Source organism: Chroicocephalus ridibundus, chromosome 4 (genome assembly GCF_963924245.1).
Source record: "Chroicocephalus ridibundus chromosome 4, bChrRid1.1, whole genome shotgun sequence".
NCBI classification, from domain to species: Eukaryota; Metazoa; Chordata; class Aves; order Charadriiformes; family Laridae; genus Chroicocephalus; species Chroicocephalus ridibundus.
The window spans coordinates 5,517,128-5,538,976 of NC_086287.1; the positions used below are offsets into that span (position 1 = coordinate 5,517,128).

Here is a 21,849-nt window from a genome sequence, read left to right on the forward strand (position 1 = left end):
ACTGTGTGGAGTGATAGTTTGCTGTAATTAGTTTCAAACTAAATTAATGAGAAGAAAGAAAAAAAGGAAGTTGTGTAATCAGTGTTATTGTCAGTTTTCAGTTCCTTCTGGAAATGAAAGCTGTAACATTCCTGGAAGGAACATTCAATATTTGTTGCCTTAGTAATAGTACAAGGGACAAAGACAATTTATATATGGAATTTTTAGCTGAATACTGGTGCCAGTCTTACCTTAAGAAGCACAGGTTATCTTCTGGCCCCTCTATTCTTGGAGAAGAGTAAACTTCATCATGAGTTTTTCAATAATTCATTAAGACAGGGATTATGAATTATTTTAAGATTTATTAGGAAAATAATAACACTTTTTTTAGCATTCTGTCACCTTTCTTCAGTCACTGAATTCATGAGTTCCATGCACAAATGTCCTTTAGCTGCGATCTTGCACTGGCTCTTGTTTACTCGTGTCATCTCATTTCCTTCAGCTATACGTCGGCATGAGTATTCTGCTTGCTAAAAGATGTTTATGAACAGAGTGCTTGGGTGGTAAAGTGGCTATGCTGGCCCATATTTTTCATCTCAAAATATTTTTATTTGTAATGTTGAGAGTCTAGAAAGTTCTTTATGAAACTGGATGCTTCTCTTAACACGCCTTTGCTGACGTGCGTGTATGCACAACGGTCAAAATCTGACACAAAGGAATTCCAAGGCACAAAACTGTAGATTAAACATAAATCCCCATAAGTAAACTGTTTTCCTGTTATTTGTAATGGAAAGATGAACAATCAAACTTGCCTTTTGTCAGTGATTGGCACAAACTTGACTCGTTATTCTGACAAGAACTCAGCATGTCAGTCAATGGGAAGAGATGTATGGAAGTTGATTGAAATTGGTTGTAAATGCCAGCTCCTTGACAGAATGATGTGCTAGGGCCACAGTCAGTCATTTTTGGGTAGATAGCAGTAATTGCTGAGGCTTTCCAAAGAGCTGCACTGCAGGTGCTAATTTCCCCGTGCTTTTCCTATTTAGCTCTGATAGAATCATCAGTTGTAATTGGCTGTCTCTGGGGATTATTGAACGGCTGGATTATTGAGCAGTGTCCCGCCTTAGCTGAGGGTTAACAGACAAAGTAGCTCTAATGTCTCATATGTATAAGGGTTTTAAAAATGAGGTGGTTCTGTTTTGATCCCTGCCATCTTGTGTTAGCCTTCCGACTAATATTTGACAAAAGACTATAATTTTGCTTAAAATCTCATCATTTTTCTGAGTTGTGCATTAACTTGCTTTCTGGCATGTCCATTCTTTTGTTAAAAGCAGTCATGTCAGGAAGATAGAGAGAAAGAAGAGAAGGAATTGCTCTAATTCATCTTCTCCCAAAAATAGTTACCAGGATTCCTAATTTTAAACAAACGTCCTCATCTGAAGTTTTCTTTATAAGTGAGATCACAACAACTCAGGCATAAAAACTAGGGCAGTCTTAGAAAAATGAAGAAAACTAGGATACCACAAAGAAGCCGCCTGTTTTTTAAATGTATTGTTGGTGGTAGAAACGGTTGTTCTGAAAATCTTGTGCTCTTTTTTTTTTTTTAAGGAAATGAGCATTTTCGAGAGTGTAAGTTTAAGCAAAACAAAGCAAATGTAAGTCTGACAGTTTATGAAGATTGAACTAGCCGTCTTTTATGTTTAAAATTTAGGAATCAAACTGGCTATGACAGTTGCACACATGCACCTGTAAGTGCTTCGTTCCCTTACCTTGGTATTTAGGAGAGAAATTGAGGTAAAACAGTTACTAGACAGTCTGTGACCTTTTTTTTATTTATTTTTTTTTTAAGAACCAAGTACTTTGAACGCTTTCACTGTACACGTGCCTTGAGCCTTGAGTCAGGAAACTTTTAAGGCTTTGTTCAAGTTGCAACACAGGATTGGTACCTTTTAGCTCTCCTTTCAGTGTCGTAGGTCAGACTGTTATTGGTCAAGCTGAAACACCACAACAAAAAGTTATTTTGTCAGTTTTTTGTACTGTAGAGTGCCTTTATGGTGGATACTTGATTTGTGTAAGATCATAGTAGTCCAGCTGTTCTCTTTAATTAACGGATTTACTATCCTCCTCTGGAACTGAAATTTAGACAGCTAGTTCCAAGAGGACTGGGATCGTTATGGTAATACTTGACTGAGGTGTATGCTACTGTGGCCTTGCTGGAAGTTACCTTCTTCAGGGTGGCCGTAGTCCTAAGCTAAGGTGGTTGTCTGTGTCTTGAACAGAATGAGGACTGCTCATGGGTTCTAGTCTGTTGGTTCGGTTGGGGAGCTGGTTATCTTTAGCAGAAGGGGCAAATCTTCAGACAGGAATTTTTTAGTAGGAGCTTTCAGTTTCCTGGGAAATCTGCTTATTTCATGTGTGTTTTAGGAATATTTTTCTGAAGTATATTTTTTACAGTTTGTTGACTTAGAGTCATTTGCTGCATCTAATCCATTTTTGTAGTGGTCCAGCAAGCCAAAGAGTTCACCTTTGTGTCCCCCAAAAATCTGAAGGTTTAATTGAAATCTGTGCTTATATTATTCACTAATAAATGTCTCCAGTTCTTGAAGTGAGTCATGAAGACCTCTGGTAACACAAATGCTGTAGCTAATCTACAGAATGTCAGTATCGAAAATATTTTCTATCAAATACTAATGAATTTGGTGCAGTACATATTGTCTTATGCTCTCATTCTTCCTCTTCAGTTTGGGTAAAGATGGTACTTGCTCTTAAAATGAATTTATTGTTAGCTACTTTGTTTGTGATTTGTGATAATGCTGACTTCTGATGAAAGCAAAATGCATCATATTTTTAACATATCCATATTTTTTCAGTGTATGTGAATACCATTATTACTTTTGTGTTACACCTTGCATTTGGTTACTAATTAAATACTTATTTAATTTATTTGTTTTTTATCTCCTGCCGCCTTCTCAAATTACAGCAAAGTGTATCTATGGAGGCAAAGTGCTAGCAGAAGGTCAACGAGTATTAACCAAGAGCTGCAGGGAATGTCGAGTAAGTTTCAGTTGTATAAACTTTTCCTGATTTTAAATGTATATGTGGTGTTCAAAAGTGACAGTGCATTTCTTAGGCTTCCTTCATTTCTTAGTGCATTTCTTTAGGCTTCCTTCATGCAAATGTGACATCCGTTGTCTTAAAGGGGGAGCCCTTGCAGTCAGTGAAAACCACAAATATGAAAGCAAGGCAGGAATGTGACCCTTGCAGGGTAATAAAAAATAGGGCATAATGACTTGGAGGGTTGTTTTCTCATTTATCTCCACTTTCATGAGCTCGAGAAAAAGGCAGTGACATCTTGAGCCACTTATTAATTTCAGCCAAATTGCTAAAATTTGAAGCAACCTGGCTTATATTGTTGAGTTACCCTAGATTTACCTTAGTATTACTTAAACTATATGTAGCCCTGCTAATAATTGAGATAAATTACTAAGTATTGGAGTAGACCGGTGTCTTTCTTGGCAAGTTCATAACACTTAGTCAACTATAGTCAACATTGAAGAATGCAGGTAAATGGAGACTGCATTAGATAGGAACATTCAGGGAGTGTTAGTGAATATAAGAGCGCTACGTGGTGTCTAAGTGTGGCAGGAAACCAGTTGTTGTCCAAACCAGCCTTAGAAGAAGAGAGTAGTAGTAGATGATTATAAAAGGTCCATTGCTGTCCTGAGACATGTATTGGTCGTGAGTATGTGTGTGCTTTAAATATGATTTATCGCTTCAGAAAGGCACAGCTATTTTAAACACATTTGCTCTCACATGTAATTTTCAAGTATTTTTGGCTTTACATCTTGTTGAATTTGTAGAGGGGGAAGGGTGATAAATAGGAGGCTTACAAATGTTATTGACAGATAAGTAAGCTAGAACAATTATGAAAAACATTTGGAAAAGATTACAATGATCTGGTTATTGTTGTGCTTGTAGCTGAGTGTACAGAGTAGCAATTTTATGTTCACTAATGGAAATGGACAATAACTGGTTGCAGATGTTGTAAAAGCAACTTGTTATGCAGAATTACTTTGCTGTTATTAGTGTTTAGCTGTATAGGGGTCCTCAGCGTTGTATATACAAATACATGGGCAACGTCGCTGCCTTGAAGACATACTAAGGTGCCTGTTATTATTTATAATATGACATAGAATGTTTATTTGGGAGGGAAAGTGCCTATATGAAATAAGATGAGAACAGGAACATTAAAGTGAAACCAGAGAGAGTGATCTGAATTATGACAGTGTAACTTCTCTGTGCTGTGAACGAGAGCGTTATATTCATCGTTATGAGTATGATAATACGTTCATGAAGATTAAAAGCAAGTACTGACCATCAAATATCTGTTGTATTAGAAATGACTAAAATAATAATGGAAAGAGCTTTTGCATTTTACTTACTGTTAAAGGAAATTGATATGGCAATGCTGACTGCAGTAACGCTGCAGTTTGTTATTTACATCTTAATGGAGAGTATTGATAAGTACTTGAAACAACATATGTGAATGCAATACCATGAAAAAAAAATGAGTCCGTGTTGCAAACAAACAAACCAAAAATGGTATTTCCATGGGTGTGTTTCAAGAAGACAATGAACCTCACTGGCAAAGCTTGTCATTCTGACTCAGAAGAGTTTTTAAGTGGGTGTTTACCTCTATTTCTATGACATGATATATCTCTAGACAGGAAGTTCATTCAATGTGTCTTCAGCATGACCGGCAAAGCACCTGCTTATTTACTGCCTCAATTAGGAATGCTTACTAGATGAAGGATGAATGGTGATGAGTCAAATTGTGGCAGTTGTCATCTTTTTTTATCTGATGCAAGCCTACTGCTGGACAAAGTGTTGTATGAGTAAAGGAAGGGCTTTGTGCTAGGGAAAGACCCATAAGAAAATTAGTATGATTTAATTTTCCAGACCTGAAAAACAGACATCAAGATCCATGAAGGAACACAACAGAGAGTACAAATCAACTGTCAATTTATTAGTGTTGGTAAAGATGACTTAAAAATCTTGGGGAATAGCTCTTGTGTCTGTAAAGGAGAATGTACTTGTAGGTGGGGCAAAGTCAAAAAGATAAAGTTGAAATTTCACATTTCAGTTTTTATTTGAAGATAGTTACTTTATTCTTTGTATAGGTACTTATCCAAGTTTAAGAGGCTATTAACTTTTATATTTTTTTTTCCATCTACAACAAGAATAATAATACTGATGGATCTAGATAGATCAAAGATTTTACTTATTAGGCTGTGATGATTTTTTTTTATTATTTCGGAGAAGTAATCCAGACTAAAAATGTATTTATGATGCATATCCTCTTAACTGTAAGCACAGATGTTATGGATGGACAGCCATTCCCAGCTGGAATCCTGCCCACAAACACTCTCTAGATTAATCTACAATGGCAAAATGACAAAATTAGTGCCCAGGTGTTTTGAAGACTCAGAGAATGGTTCATCACAGAAGGGACCTCTGGAGGTCATTTTGTCCAGCTCCCCTGCTTGAGCAGGGCCGCTTAGAGCCAGTTGCCCAAGACCGTATCCAGAGACCTTTTGAATATCTCCAAGGATGGAGACTTCACAATCTCTCTGGGCAACCTGTGCCAGTGCTTGGTCACCCTCATACTGAAAAAATGTTTCCTGATGTTCGGATAGAACCTCTCGTGTTTCAGTTTGGATCAGTTTGTCTCTGATCCTCTCACTGGGAACCACTGAAAAGAGCCTGGCTCCGTCCTTTTTGCACCCACCCTTTAGGTATTTATATGCATTGGTAACGTCTCACTGGAGCCTTCTCTTCTTCGGCTCTCTCACCCTTTCCTCCTGTGAGAGATGCTATAGTCCCTTACTTATCCTCGTGGCCCTTGGCTGGTCTCTCTCCATCTGTCTTGTAATGGGGAGGCCAGAAGTGGACCCATTGCTCCAGGTGTGGCCTCACCAGCGCTGAGCAGAGGGGAACGATCATCTCCCTCGAAATGCTGGCAGTACTTTGCCAAATGCAGCCCAAGTTACCACTAGCCTTTTTTCACGCAAGAGTACGTGGCTGGCTTGTGTTCAACTTGGCATCTGTCAGTTCCCCCAGGTCCTTTTCTGCAAAGCTGCTTTCTAGCAGGGTGACCCCAGCGCACATGGGGTTGTTCTTCCCTGCGTGCAGGACTTTGCACTTCTCCTTTGTTAAACTTCTTGAGGTTCATGTCAGCCCATTTCTCCAGCGTGTTGAGACCCTCTAGAAAATGCAAGTGTGTTTGTGCTTTAGAAAACTGCACCTTTCTGCATTCCATAAGTGGTTATTTTGGCTTGTGGATTTCACCAGTATGGTGACGTGGCTCGTTTGAAGTCAATGGAAAGAATTCTGTAACTTCTGTTGGATTGAGAATTTACAGTTTAAGCTGACTTTTGGGTTAATGCCTGTGAAGGACGTGATGTCTGTTCATAACTGGACGATGTGTTTGACAGCAAAGGGTACAAGAATAAATTCCTCTTCATTAATGCTGGGAGCAGGCAGTCAGAGTGTTTCATACAAATTCTAGAAAGATGGACAGGGCTCCAGTGACTTCCAGGAAGCTTGACTAATAAGTTTTTCATAAAGATAAGGAACAATGTGGTTCCTAGAGTGACAGCTAAGGACGCTATTTAGAACTTTCTCCTGAAAGGCTGATTAACAACAGCTAAAATAAAAGGGGGGAAAAATAGCCCTCAAACAACAATAAAAACCCCAAAATAACCTTATCTGAAATCTTGCTATTATTTTCCAAAGGGGATCATCTGAGATGAGCTGTTTGTGGTTCAGATTTTCACTGCATGTCACTGATTAGGCTTATAGCCAATTCTTTTTTATGTACTTACCTTTGTAATTACACGAAATTTAATTATCTTGTTGTAAATGTTTGTCTCCGGATCTCGTTCTTTGTGGATTGTATGTCACAGTTGGAGCTTGACCTATTTATTCCAGAAGAATGTCTTTTTGACATCTATTTCTGTCCAGAGTCTATGATTACATATGTGAATTGAGTATTAAAAAGTCAGTAAGTTTTTTAAGGCTGCCTGAAGCAATAATTCTGAAGTGTGAACCATTGTTACTTATCTCAGTGGATAAAATCTGAAATCTAATGATGATGATTCTTGTAATTGGATCTGTACTAGTTTATAACAAATTGATTTTAATCCAAAGAATATTCAACGTGGAAACATTTTAATTGTTTAAAAACTTAATTAGAGATATGTTCGATTTCTTTTCCCAAGATGCAAATTCTGCAGAAAATGGAAAACTTCAGGGAAATAAATTCTTACTGTCGTTAAATGAATGCAATTCTCAATTTCTGTGGGTTTTTTTTTTTTTATTCCTTATGATTCACTAAAGAAGGCATGAGCTTGGATTGAATTTGTCTTTAGCTTTTTGACTCATCTGGATCACTGATATGACTTTCATACGATTTCTTGCCATCTTTTTCACCAGCTTTATTGTCAGTCATTGCTTTTTTTCCATATGTTGACATACTGTACCCTTTCTGTTGCAGTTGCCTTGTCTGAGCTTGAATAAGGGATAAGTTATAGCCAGAGCTTTTCCAGCTGGTAGTTTGATAACATGATAGTAAATGACGGCTCAGCGTGTCTGGTTCTTTTATCACCTTTGCTGCTGCAGTTGCACAGGCAACCATGAGGGATTCCTCCCTTTCGCTTACGGAAGTAAGATCAGAAGGAGACCTAATACCTCCATTAACTTCACTGTTCTTGTGTGGGCACTTGCTTCAATGATGCATGCTGTATGTGATACTGTAGGGAGCTGCTTTTTTTTTTTTCTTTTTAAAAAAAAAAAAAGAAAACTGATGCCTGTGTGTGGTTGTTTTTTGGTTTTTTTTTTTTGGTTTTTTTTTTTTTTTGTGATAGTGACTGATGCAACAATTGGGAAGCGAGAAAAACGGCTTGGCCCTGCTTAGTCTTAAAATTGCAATCTCTGGGGTAGTGACTAGGAGTGATTGTAGAACAGCCAGTTTGCACTCCCTGGGTCTGCTGCGCTTCTCAGCTGTGAGTCCTGTGAGCTGCTGGGCACCTTGTGCATCATTTGCACCTTGTTGACTCTGCAGGTGTTTCTGGGTACATAGCTGCGCAGGGCGGCTTGATGCTGTGAGAGCTAATGCTGGAGCTGAATCGGTGTGGCATGTCTGCTGAGACTAATTACCAGCAAAGAGTTTTGCCTGTACTGGTTCTGGCACCTGAGCTAGGCTTTTGGCATGGTGTGGCACGGTGTCTTGTAGATATGAAATCAATCTGGCTAGCAAGGGGGTCTCTATATAGGGGTATTTCTTAATACAGGGTAGACAATAGGTATTGCCAATATCCTCTGTTCAAAGTCACCTGTCTGATCCCTCATATTATGAGAATGGTGGCTTTAATAACATACTTTGTCCTCTTTTTTGTATTGGTTTTCCTCTGCTTTCTTAGCCCTAGATGTGTTTGGATCATATTTTTAAACTTTTCTCTGCAATGACAGTAGCTAGAAAATGTAATTTATTTCTTTGAAGAAAGCAGAAATTCTCGTTCCGTCTTTTCGTTCCACCATCTGCCACCAGGCATCATGAAAAATATTTTGGGAGTAGTGGGGACTAGATTCATATTAAAGAGCTGTATTGGCAATATCGCAGGCTGTCTGCTTTCTTAGTGGAGTTTCACAGCCCTTTGGAAAATGGGATTATTCAGGTGTGGACAGTCGTGGTGGGATAGTTATTGTAGCTCCTACTGAGCAAAAATCCTGGTTGTTTATCTCTGCTCCTCTTCCCAGTTTGCAGTGATGGCATAGCTGCAGAAAGGATGCTGAAGTAGTAAATTATGGTATGGAGAAGGCTGGAGGGGGGGGATAAAGGGAAAAAGGAGGCTATTTTGGGACAAGATGTTAAAAAGCAACTAATTGAAGAGCAAAACAGCTGTTTGGTCTGGAGATATGGTGAAGCTGATTTCCTGGATGGGAAGAAGATGGAATAAAAATTTGGTGTAGAATCTCTCCAGAAGGGCTCTGTCTTTCTCATTTTAGAACATTTCTACCAGCAGCTAGACCTCCTATGCACAGTTTTACTCTATATGTAGCAGAAATCAAGATCATAGAAATATCTTGACCTTGATTTACAGTTTATACAGCAATTTCTGTATGGATACCTCAAGGTGGGATTTCTGCCTTGCCATACCTTTGAAGGACCAAATTTTTGGCAATTAGGTGATCAGTAATTCAAAAGAACAGACCCTTTTAACAGGACACAGCAGAACAACACAACACTTGAAAATGTTAGTCTTCTATCCGCTCTGTGTGTTTGAGTTGAGTAACTTCTCAGTGAATTACGTAGAATATGTAAGAGGAGTAAAACTTGGACTTGCATAAAGCAGGAAGACTGTCTTTAACAAAAACCTGGAGTGAAATTCTTTAATTCCTTCAAATACTCGGAAGGAGAACAAGTATACTTGGAGACAATATATTTGGAAAAACTGCTATAGAATTTTGAGCTTAAGTGCCTTTTTTTATTTTTTCTTTTCTTTCAACTCTGGGCATAGAAATGTCCAAATAGATTACTTCATATTCGATGTTATGGTGTAAAGAATGATTTTAACTTGCTGCCTGCTAGTTTATCAGTGTTGTTACTAGGGATTACTAGATTTATAGATTGAAAATTATGTGATCCTTGCCGTTGCATATGTTTTCATCAATGTAATTTTTTTAAAAATGTTGTTTATTTTCAGAATGGAGTTTTAGTAAAAGTAACAGAGACTTGTCCGCCATTGAACTGCTCAGAAAAGGATCACGTTCTTCCAGAGAACCAGTGTTGCAGTGTTTGTAGAGGTAAGTCAGACTATGCATGCTTGGAAGGAATAGAAGTTGCTGATTCAACAGGGGGATACACTGGAAGGAACAATTCCTTTTTAATGAGATACGAGGTACCTCTATAAACCTGAGTCTATAATTAGCCTTCACATAAAACCAGTATTTGATATTTCTTTGGGTAGAAGACTTGCCAGATACAAAGCTGTAATTCGTCCGAATTAGAGAGGGAAGGAGAAAAGGAAGCGTTAGGGGAGAAACGGCCCAGTATCTCTTAAGAATGCCATTAGGAAGAAGTTATGTTTGAAAAAGAGATATTTTATATTGCTTAAACTTGTAACGGCACTGAACGTACAGGGTTTTGGAAATGGGTTTTTAAGCTTTTTATTTTAAGATTACAATAATAATATTAAGATTCTAGTTTGATGAATATTGAGGTTGATTTGGATCTGAGCACTCTCAGGACTCATTTATTAATTAGGCTGAACAGGTACAGAATAAAAATGAAAAAAAATAACCCTAGAGCCCAGAATGCCAGTTTTCCTCCTAGCAGGGTGTTGAGATGCAGGTTCCTCTTGCTTGTTTCCCTTCAGCCCTAGTGAATCCTGGTTGCACGCTGGACCGCTGAACAAGCAATAGCTAAAATCTTAGTTGAGGAAATCCCCTTAAGTGCAGTTATCACAAGGCTAGAGATCTCAAACAAGCTTTCTTCTTAAAGTGTGTTGTAATCAGTGAGCTGTTGGGTGAAAGGTGTTAGAATAATTGTTCGCTGTGTATGTCTGTATTGTACCTCTGTTCCACACCTCTCCCTTGGTGCTGAGTCTCAGCTGAGCTTAAGGGGAGCCTGGTCTCTCTGAGCCGGATTTGTGTGTCAGCCTTTAGGGGTGCACCTCAGAAATTTCAAGCAAGAAGCGTTAGACATGTCCAGTGTTGGATGGTTATCGGGGCCTGCTGGACTACTTCTCTTGCCTGTTTGTAAAATCCTCTGGTGTCATTGTAGATGCTAATGAAGGGGCTCTGAATCTCTCCCTTACCTGGTAAATATTAATTAATAAATACGCATAGTTAAATATTTACTAAGGCCTTGAACTTGCCATCATATGCATGTGGTTGCAGGGGCCAGCATGTTTGAGACTACTTGCTGGGTCACGGTCTAAGAATATACACATTAATTTTTTAAGCGGTTTCTAGAAACATTTGTAACTATTTAAGGAAGCAGTAAATGTTGCTGCTTTGTCCCTCAGAGGGCTTGATGTCCTAATGATACTTCTTAACAGATGGCCCAGTTTGATGTAGTGCAGTACTGAAAAAACTATCTTCATTACTTAAAAGCATTAGAAATCTGAAAGCTTCAAAGTTGATGAGGGACAAGTTCTGTAATTATTCAGTTCTATATTATTGTTAATGATAGGTACTCGTTTTAGATATTCATCCCCAAACTATTTTTATTATTTATAAAGTAGCATGAATATGTATACTTATGCGATGGTCCCTAGAAGCAAAGGATGGAATTGTACTTTCACTTCCTATGAATTCTGATATATGGTGCTTTCAAATTGATACATTAAACTTCCACTTCAGTTCTGCTTTAGCTGACTCCTAAAACAGTACCGCCTCCTTTTGTATTTCATCTTTGCTCTTTAAAATTCTTTTGAAAATTACGCTTAAAGATGTGACTAATTTTGTCAACTTTACAAAGGCATAAATTGAAGTTAGCACCCCTAAATGGCTTTTTATATCTTGAAGTAGAATATATGCTGCTTGACATTTTTGCTTCAGTTGCATGCAACCCGAATTGGTAGTATATAATTTTATCAAATGTAGAGTGACGGTGTTAAAAATGGATATTTGTTAAGAGTTCTATTTTTGGTATGGGTTTTATCATGCAAACAGGTGCCCTCTGATATGGCAAGCAGACCGTAGTTTCTGGTCCTGTCCTGCGCCAACATATTCTTTATTGGGAAAGGAGAGAGTGCTTCTCCGTTTTGCAATAATGACCTCTTTCAGACTATATTCAGCTTTTCTTATTGAAGCAAAAGTAGTGAGGAAGGAATATTGTAGTAAATATAGTTCTGAGTAATCAGGGTGTTTACTGGAAGCCCACACGGATCGTTTGCACGTCATGTGCAAATTTCACATTGTATGTATGATGATACAGAGAATTCTTTGCATTAGCCCTTGGCTAGACCTTTAATTAGTCAACAGGATGATTAGTAAGCATTTACTAGTAATGTTAAATGAGAACAATAATTCTGTGTAAGGTTTATCAGTGCGTACTAGTGACTGGTAGGTTTTGTTTTCCTGTCAGTCTGTGCTTGCTATAGTATCTAGTTGTTGAAACAGAAAACTACTTTTGAATTTCATGTTCTGTAAAATTATAGAATACCTTTGCTGAATTGGGCAAGGGTGGGAGGTTTGCAGCTTGTGCTTTTCTAGCTGCAGCAAAGGAATTTCCATTTAATGAAAGGATAAATGTGAGGGATCAACAGAAGGAAAAAAGCACGGAGAAATACGGAAATTTCATGATGCTGTGGTATGAGACTGTAACCTCTTCAGGGATCTCTGTAATATCTACTACAATAATAGACGAGTGCCTAAAATAAAATAGGGTATGCGAGGGAACAAATAAACCTGTGGTTTTTATGGTGATGGAAATTGTGAGTCAGCAAAGGGCTGAGTTGAATACTGTAATGTACACCGCTGGTGGGCTTCCTAGATAGTCATTATTATTTGTAAATGGTTAGAAAAGTAAAGACGGGAAATAATACCTCTTCTTCCTCAAGTTTGCTACGTGAGTTTGTAGTATAGCAAAAGTTAATATTTTTCTAAAACCAACTTCTAGATTTCAGTAAAACGATTGTATAAGGGGTACAGCAAGGCAGGCACAGTATGGAAGAGCTCTGCTGTACAATGACAGCTTAGTTTTGTGATTTGATGTACCTGCATGCGAAAATGGGCCTCACCAGATCTGTGTATAGATCTGTCCTTGAATCTTACGTAGAGTATGTCTAGTTTTGCCCTTCATCTGTGTGCTTTAATATAAATGTCTGCTTGAACTATGTGGCTACTTCGTACTTTTCGGCAGGACAGTGTGGTATTATGAAGTTCTCTTTTTAGGCTTACAGAAATTTTAGTTAATTTTAAAATTTTACAAAGAATCATTGGGTAATAAAATATATTTTTTTATTACTTTTTGAGAATCAGTCATTTTTCTTACAGCATGCCTGCTACATTTTTTATAGCCCAGGGACAAATCTAATACAAAAAAAATAGTGTCATAAAAGTGTTTTATTGTTCCCTTTAGCTGTTTTTCTCCTTGCCAAAGAGAGTGTATAATTTTCAAAGAGTGGATTTTTCCTCTTTTGAATGAGTGATTCAAATAAAGTTTCATGAGAGAATTTTTATGTTGTTATGCTCACAGTTTCAGTACATAGGAATAGCGTTAACAGCTCTAGCAGCTTCGGTCATGCTCTCCTTAAAAGAGAAAGTGTGAGGAAATAATGAGGTAGCGAGAGCTGTTTGGTTTCTGGAGAAAGTAACTTTTATTTGCTGTCCTGTAATATGGTTTTGTTGATGGTTTGAGGTTGACTGCTGATTCTGATTAACAGGAAGTGCAGAATCCTACTGGTGAGCTGAAGTGTGCGTTTTATGGCAGGGAAGAGCATTTAAATCTAAAAGTGGGGCTTCTGCCACCCTTACTTGTATTGCTTTGTTCTGTTTTAAGGATGTTTTTATTCTTGCGAGTAGAGGATGAGGAGGCTCTTCAGTTAGCGTGGTTCTCATCTCTCCCTGTCTAGCTGTGAAACTGAGTTTTGCTATTTCAGAAATCGAATGTTTCTCATTCATTGCTGTGAGGTATGAGTTATTTCAAGTTTTTAGTTTTATTAAGATTTAATGGAGGTAGATAAATATGAATTAGTTAATTTCTAAACATAGTTATAACGTTACTTAGGATTTAGAAGAGCTTTATATCTGAAAAAAATTATAAGCTTGTTAGGCTGTGCAGTGCCATTGTTCTAAAGCGCACAAATACGCAGTATGTAATAATGGCTGCATCGATAGAGCAGCTTGAAAGAATTCATGAAGTTACTGTTTTATGTCAGACCACTGAGTTCTGGGGCCACAGTCTCTGAAGGTGTGAAAACTGCTGTTCAAAGTGCTTCATTGCTCCTGAGTCATTAAAAAATGATTCAGATCACGGAAGGGCATAATTGCTAGCGCAAGTTTGATGACTCTTCCTATGAGTTGTCTCCCAGATTTACTTTGGGCATTTATGTAGTAACTGTGGGGTTAAATCATAACAATAGTAAAGATTTTGAGGTCGAAATTACCTTGGACCTTTTGAACATTGCTAATGCCATTACATGAAGCATCGTCAGTGTTTTTTTTTTTTTTTTTTTTTTTAGAAGTCTCTGAAATGTGAAACAGTGAAGTGTGTATTGCTGAAGGGTAGCTTCTTGAACAGCAAGAGAACAGGCGGTTTAGAGTTTTTGAGGTGAACAGCTAGGGATACTGTAAGAAGTACAGAAAGCATTACAGATGTTACAAGGAAACGCTCAGAAAATTGGGAGGCACGTTAGTGTTGCCCATAAAAAAGTAGGAAGAAACATTGATTCCAGCTGTAGTCTTGAATGAGTTCTTGCATTCTTCAATCAATAATTAAGCCAAATTACCAAACATGTTAGGCACTTAAAAAACTGGATGACAGCACAAACCAGCTTAGCATACTGCTCTGGAAAAGGGGATTCTGGGAACTGGAACCTGAAGATGTTGAGGACCTTGGAAAAATAAACATCAATAAAATGTTTAATTTTAGATAATCTGACTTGGGACCACTAAGCCCTAGCCAGTTGTGCAGTCCCTGATGCTGCAAAAGTTATAGTTTTATGTCTGCTAGCATGAAATCTGATCTTTTTCATGTTTGTCTTAATACATTTATTAATAGTTATTCTGCAGTTAAAAGAAAGAAGTAGAAAGATACAAATATGTTCTTTAAGAAAAATCAGAGCAAACATTTCAGCAGCCTTGATAAGGAAGAGAGCAATGTTATCAGAAATGTTTGGGGAAGGAACAGAGGTCATCAGGCCCATCAAAAATCTAAACACACTCTTCAATATTTAATTCCCCTGTTGGTAGTATCTAATTGTATCTTGAATGACTTTGAAGGGCTGTTGTGCACATTTATGACTTTGTGTGTCTGTGTGTGGGGAAAATGGTTTCTGACATCTGTTCTGAATGTGTTTATCTGTAATTTTAATTCATGCTCACTTGCCTTGTCATCTGTGTTGGCCTGAAATGAGTTTAGATTATCAGAACTATTTAAGATTTTGTGCGCTTCTGTCAAATTCTCTCCAATTGCCTGCCTGCTCAGATGTGATGATTCTATTTTAAGCCATTTCTTATATTTAGAGAGGAGCTGACTGACCCAGCAAAGTCTTATCTGAGAATTCTGAAGTCTCGGTAATTCAGTTTCTTCACCTGGGCAATCAGAATGCGTGCCCTCTGCTAGCTGCCACCCATGGTTGAGATTCAGACATCCTACTGCAGTATCAACGGGTGGTTTTGCCATCTGTGTAGATATTTTAAAGGAACCCTGTAATCCATTTCACACCAAACAATTAATAAAAATCGGGCATTTGTATTCTTTTTCATTCTGCTTGCTTGGGGATAAGTAATTGCTCCGATGAGTAGATGGGCCATGTTTGATGTTTAAGTCTGTGCTTAGGTCCCTCCCTGTTTAGTCAGGAATATAAGCATGATCGTCACAGTCAGTGGCCCTGGGTACATTCCTGATTGTTTTGCTGAGTAAGAAAGATTTAAAATATTTGGCTAAATTAGGCATTGAATTGGTATTGTTAAAGGTGAGAAGAACACAGCTAGCTTATTTCTTTGTTTTACAGTCCAAACATGAGGTGGCCTTTATTTGCCAGAAGAGCAGGAAGAGCACTCAGGCCCAGTATGAACTAAGATAAAGTAGATAGCATTTTATTCCTTTCTTGCTTCCAGAACCCCAGCTGGGCAGAAAGTAGACCAGGGTCTAAGAAATGCAAGAACGAACCACGCTTCCTTGATACGCACCTCTTGACTCTTTTGAAGTGCTAAATGTACGTCTTCACTGCAAAAGAAAAGCACTCAGAAAAGCCTCTGATCCAATCAATGGTATGCCTAGTCTGATAGAGGCACAGTGAACCCTTACTCTTTTATGCCATTAAGTACACTTTTTTTCTGCTGGTTCACCTTAAATTAATTTGTTCTGTAAAAGCTTGGTAACATAGAGTGTTGTGACACCGTGCTTGCTCTTAACAGGAATGGCTTCCAGTTTCCACTTACAGAGGTATTGTACAAGTTTTGTGAAATGCTATGGGAAATTGAAGTTGAGTCACTTTTAGTCAGCATTTTTTAAAAGGTAAACAGTGTTTCATGGGACTTGTATAATAATAAATGCCAAGGCAATCTAGGGATGTAGTAGGTGTTCTCTCATTGTGTGTTCCTAATGATCAGAACAATGAAAAGTTCTTTAGAGCCTCTAGTTATGCAAGTTACAGAACTGGAGTGTTACTTTTTTTCTTTTATGCTCTTTTAGCAGCCTTCAAGCTTTAAAACATAAGAAAGAGTCTGATTCTGAATGGAGACAGTTCATATTTGAGTTGATAACAAAGGAACAAAAGCAATAGAGTTTTTTTCCAGAGAATTTTTTAAAAAAGGTGATAGCTTGTAGTGGTACAAAATAGATAGTTAGGGTCGTCGTCGTATCTACTGATGAATTCAGAGGTGGCAAATAATCAGGGAAGAATTCATAGGGCTATGGTGTGATACTAAAAACCAATCAGCAGCTTGTGCTTGGGAGAAAGTGCTGTTAGAGAAGAGCAGTTGATCTGGGACTTGGGACTTGTCATGAAAGTTAACCCTGAGAAGCCATCCCTTTGGCTAATTGTAAGTGTTAAATTTGCCATGAACTGATCACAAGGTGAAATATTAACTCACTGTAATAAAAGAAGCCTAGAAACAAAGCGGTTTTTTTGGTGCAGAAAGTTGTATAAAGACTGTTGTAACTAAAAGATTCTGAGAAAGATGAAATATTTTTTACGGGTTTGGATGAGAGGGAAATGTAAATAAATAAATATTAATAAAACATCCTAAGACAGTAGTAACAATCCACACTGAAATGTGGTATTTTTATAGTGCCTAGCTTAACACACTGATATGTTACATTGGTTCTGAGTAGTAGTATCTACCAGTAATAATCCAATATAAAACTAATACTGTGTATGAGTTCAAAGGAGAATTATTAGTCTAAAGAAGCAGGAAATAGATTAAGATGTCATAGTCTTAGGGGAAACAGTGACAAAGAAAATGTTATAAAATTTGTTGCCTCTTGGATATTATCTAGAATGCCAACAGAACAGTAATCCTGCTTGGGGAGAATAAATTAGATGCTGAATGGGTAAGTTTGGGAAGATGGGTTCCAGTGTTCAGTTTCAATTATGATTATAAAGGCAAAAATGAGAAGTCAAATACTGTGATTGCATAAATGGCTAAAGACAGTGTAACTGCACCCTTTTTTACCAGTATAAAATGTACCCAGGCTTGATGAGGCTGTATCTGGAATACTTGAGTGGGTTTTACCAGACTGTAAAATGAATGAAGACTAGAAGGGATATCTGCAGTTTTCATTAACAGAGTTCGTTCCGTTTCGCAAGTTGAACTACAATGAAAGAAAGAGCTAACCGAGCACAAGGAAGATAACTCGGTTGGTAATAAAATTAAACCGGAGTTTAAGTGTAGAGTTGGACGCTGACACTGAGATAGTGTCCTCCTTGCTAACAAGTGTTACATCTCTTTAAAAACAATCACGCAATCCAGTGTTAGATGATCAAACTCATAAAGTTGGAGTGCACTAAAATGACAAAATCTGAGTTTTAAATTAGTAGATGACTGAAGTGCATGTTAAAAAATAAAAGAACCCTCAGTGAACAACAGCTTCAGGATAGCCCTGTGAAAACGTGCTTACTGTAGAGAAAAACTATATTTAGTAAGCTAAAATCTTCTGAAGGTCTTTAAAGAATATCAAAGCAAGGGATATGAACGAAGACCTGAATCTGGCGTTTAGATCTTAGAAGTCTGGGTTATCTTTCTCTTACTTGTCTTTAGGAGATGTTAAGAAAGGTTAGGATCAGTGAACTAGAACTAAAGGAGTTTGCTCCTTTATGACCAGGCAGAATTGGCGGAAGCGGTTCTTGTATTCATATAAGCGTAAGCTGGAATACAAGTAGCTGATGGTGTGACTGGATTTCTGGTTTCCCTCCTTCCAGGAGAGAAAATACAGAAAATACAAGAAGTACAAAAATGACTGTTTATATCTCAGGTAAATAGATATTGACTCTTGGATATTAATAGAGAAAAATTCATCAAAAATACGCGGATGTGAGGGGGGGAAAATTCCTGTTGTCAAATTCTGTAAGGTATTTAGCTGTCTCTTAGAGTTCTTCCAGTGGAGTGCCTTTAAAGAGGTAAAGTTGCAATTACTTTCACTTTAGACTTCAGCAGAGAGATATTTCGAGACATCTTTGAGAAGCATTGAAACTCAGGAAGAAAGAACTTCAGCCAGCTGTGCCTTTATAGAGTGAAGTGGTAAAGTTCATTGTGTTTTTAGAAATGACTTTGTATGGGATAAAAGAAACTGTTCACAAAGAAACTACTGAGAATTTGTCAAGGAAAAAGGAGCGATTAATAAAAATTCTCCCCTACAAAACATGATGCATGGATTAATTATAAACTGTAGAAACAATCCAGCTAGCTTTTGATGACAGAACTACAAGGCAGTGTATGAGGTTGTTTTGACTACCAGTACAGTTTTATGTTCTAACGCAACGTCTCGTTTTTGCTCTTCTAAAAGCATGCGTGATTATGTGTAATAAGAGAATTGTGAAGGATTTTTTTTGATATTACACTTTATTATCATTTTGGTGTAAGTTAGTATTACACTTCTTGGCAACTGGAGATAAGCTGGTATTTTATCCTACGTGGGTTCAGTGGACTAACGTATTGTCATGGCTTCCTGCTTTGAAGTTATCTTTTCTCCTGACTAAAAGTAGTCATACAAATATATTTTTGAACAAAATGGTTTTACTGAGAGTGAATTGATGGAAGACTCCAAAAAGCCTGTGTGCAGCAGATGGGTTTATAGAGAGAATTTCTGGAACGTAGCATGCCAAGTTTTTCAGAGTGATACAGTCAATGTATATTAAACTAAAATATCTGAAATAAATATGTTTTAATATACCAGGTTTCATATTTCTTGTGTTTCAGGCCATAACTTCTGTGCAGAGGGACACAGATGTGGTGAAAATTCGGAGTGCAAAAACTGGAACACAAAAGCTACTTGTGAATGCAAGAATGGTTATCTCTCTGTCCAAGGGGACTCTGCGTATTGTGAAGGTAAACAAAATATTCAAAGACCTCTCCCCTTAATAACCTGCTCAGAAATGGAGTATTAAATAAATGGTCGGCGAATTAATTTCATTGCAAAGTTCAGTTTCACGATAGTGAATATCACACGGGCCCTTTTTTTGTTCATAAATATGGATTGAAGATTACAAGTGGTGCTGGACCATGCAGATTACCTGTCTGTGGGCATACTTCATTGTTGCAGTTGTGCCTTGGTAACACCGCAGCCATGCTGTCGTTACAGTTTTTAAAATACCATTTTTCAGACAGTAGCACCTACCTTCTAAAATGTTTTTTGGAGAACAACATCTTTAGAAGATGCATTAATTCAGGAAGCGGGAATTCTGCTGACATTTGTGAGAAAGGTAAGTGTGAAGGTTGTACTGAGGCTTGAATATAGAAATGATGATCTGCGGCCCTTCCTAAAGTACTTCTGAGGGGCTGGTACTCTACTGAAATGGTTTTCCTATGGTGCAGAAGAGACCTATTTCTTAGAAGAGTGTAGCTGAGGTACTTCTGTTGATATATTATTCCATCACAGGAACAAATGCAATGGGGCGTTATTCTCCTTCTTTTTTCTCTGTGTTTTCTCAAGCTTGCTGTTATTCGTAGCTATGATATACTTATTAAAAACTAAATTGATGGATCAACATGTACCACGTTCCTTCCTGCCTCTTTATTGTGGGTTATTTTAATGCCCTTGTACGTCAGGCTGCAATATTTAATCTTTTGGCCGTCATAGGAAGTTTTTGAACAACTTTGTAAAAAAATATTTCCCTAGGTTCTTTTTCCAATAGTACTGGTGATGGAAGGGAGATGGCATTTTTGACAAGCTGTTAAAATATACTGTGAGCATTGGAGGACAGGATGAAAGAATAAAAAAGACATGTATGGACTGGGCTGAAATGACCCCACTTTCATAAAAAGACTTTTTAGTGTATGTAAGTGAATAGGACTACTTTAAATAACAGTTTATAAAGCTGTTCAGCAAATTGCAACTATAAATCTCCTGGTATTTATTCAGTTCTCTACAAACAAAAATTGGAATGGTCCTATATCTGCACTTTGACTAACTGGGAAAGCAGTTTACGCATTTCTTTTAAAAGTAGGCAGCAGATATACTGTATATAGAGAAACTTTTGTACAAAAAACTGCGAGAAGAGCTGCTCTATGTATACTGCAAGGATTACTTAGCAATCAGAAGACAGTAACAAGGCTCTTTATTAGCAATGATAGAGAATCCAGTATTTGTTCTTTTTTAATGTTTTATATAAAAAGTCAGTGCTTAGTGTTTTTATTTGCCCAGTAGCAGACCATCCCTTTTTTCCGCTATGGATAAAAATTAAACTTCTTAACTCAAATAATTTTGGAGTTGTTGGCAGTGCGTTAGTGGTAGTGGTGGAGGAAGAAAGAGCTTTTTGAAGAAATTAGCGGGAATTACAACATATCTGGTCTATATTGCGTTACATTTTGGGTGGGCAAGTCAAATCCCTGACTTCTGTGCACATGGGTGAAACATGAGGCAGCAGAACACACGCAGCTGCTTTTTCTGCCTGAGACCGTGGGATAGATGAACGAGGCGCTTTCTGTGTGTTACGAAAGTTTAAATTTGCTAGATGGAGAGTAGTTCTTAGCAGGTACCATGGAGAAGAGAAGGCCCTTTAGCAAGGGGAATTGCACACTGACAAATTGATTAGGCAAGAGGTGACTCCTTTCAGCCCTGTGAGGAGCTTCCTTTGACTCCTCAGAACGGTTTTCTGCCAAATTTATTTCTGTGCCTCTTTAAACTCATTTCTGTCATCTGGGTGTTTCATCTGCTAAATAAAATCATTTCATAGTTGGCTGTATAATGTTCTCAAACACATGCTGAAGCTGTAATTTAAATGAGGTCAAAGGCATATATCTGAAGGTACAACTTGGCAGGATGTTGGTATAGTATAGGGGTGGATTTTTTTTTTTTGTGGAAAACAAGTAAATGAAGCTTGTAATGAATGAAGGAGTTAAGTGGAGATTCTCTGCGTTCTATAAAACCAATGTATTTCACTTATTTTTACTTTTTTTTGCCTGTTTTCTATGTATTTTGATTTAGAGCTCTGCGAGTTAGTTGTCTCAGTGTTTGAGCTTGTAAAGGAAGAGATCCCATTCTTACTTATCTTTGGTTTGGAGAACGGTATCATTTCCCAACACCGGTGTATTGGTTAACTTAGATTCATAAGGCTATCAAGCTCTCAACCTCAGAGAGAGAAAGCTTGAAACCTCAGGATTCTGCTGCTATTTATTTTAAAAGTTAAACCACATTTAATTTCCTTGTAATTTCTAAGTGTGTTCCAGAGACATACAATGGTCTTTACTGGTTTCTGTTTCTTCTCCTTTGAACTTGAAGATATCAGATGTAGTCAGGAAATTCTTTACAGAAAAATAGATACGTAAATATGCTGGAAAAAAATCCATTCTGAAGATACTCAAATTAATTAAAGTTTGTTTAGAAAATGTTTTGTTTTCTGAAAGTCATATAGAAAAATAATAATTGCAAAATGCAGAGGAAAAAGATGTGGTTTTCCCCAGAGAAATCAAGAAAAA

The 21,849-nt window shown here is 37.5% G+C and overlaps 1 protein-coding gene across 5 annotated transcripts in view; it reads left to right on the top strand.

Moving 5' to 3' along the window:
* NELL1 (neural EGFL like 1) overlaps nt 1-21,849 on the top strand; it is a 293,137-nt gene that overhangs the window by 74,798 nt on the left and 196,490 nt on the right. For all 5 annotated transcript variants that reach the window (XM_063332728.1, XM_063332731.1, XM_063332732.1 and 2 more), the window contains exons 10-12: nt 2,960-3,033; nt 9,744-9,843; nt 19,132-19,260. In XM_063332728.1, coding sequence (XP_063188798.1) covers nt 2,960-3,033; nt 9,744-9,843; nt 19,132-19,260 — 303 coding nt within the window. The remainder of the gene's footprint in view (nt 1-2,959; nt 3,034-9,743; nt 9,844-19,131; nt 19,261-21,849) is intronic.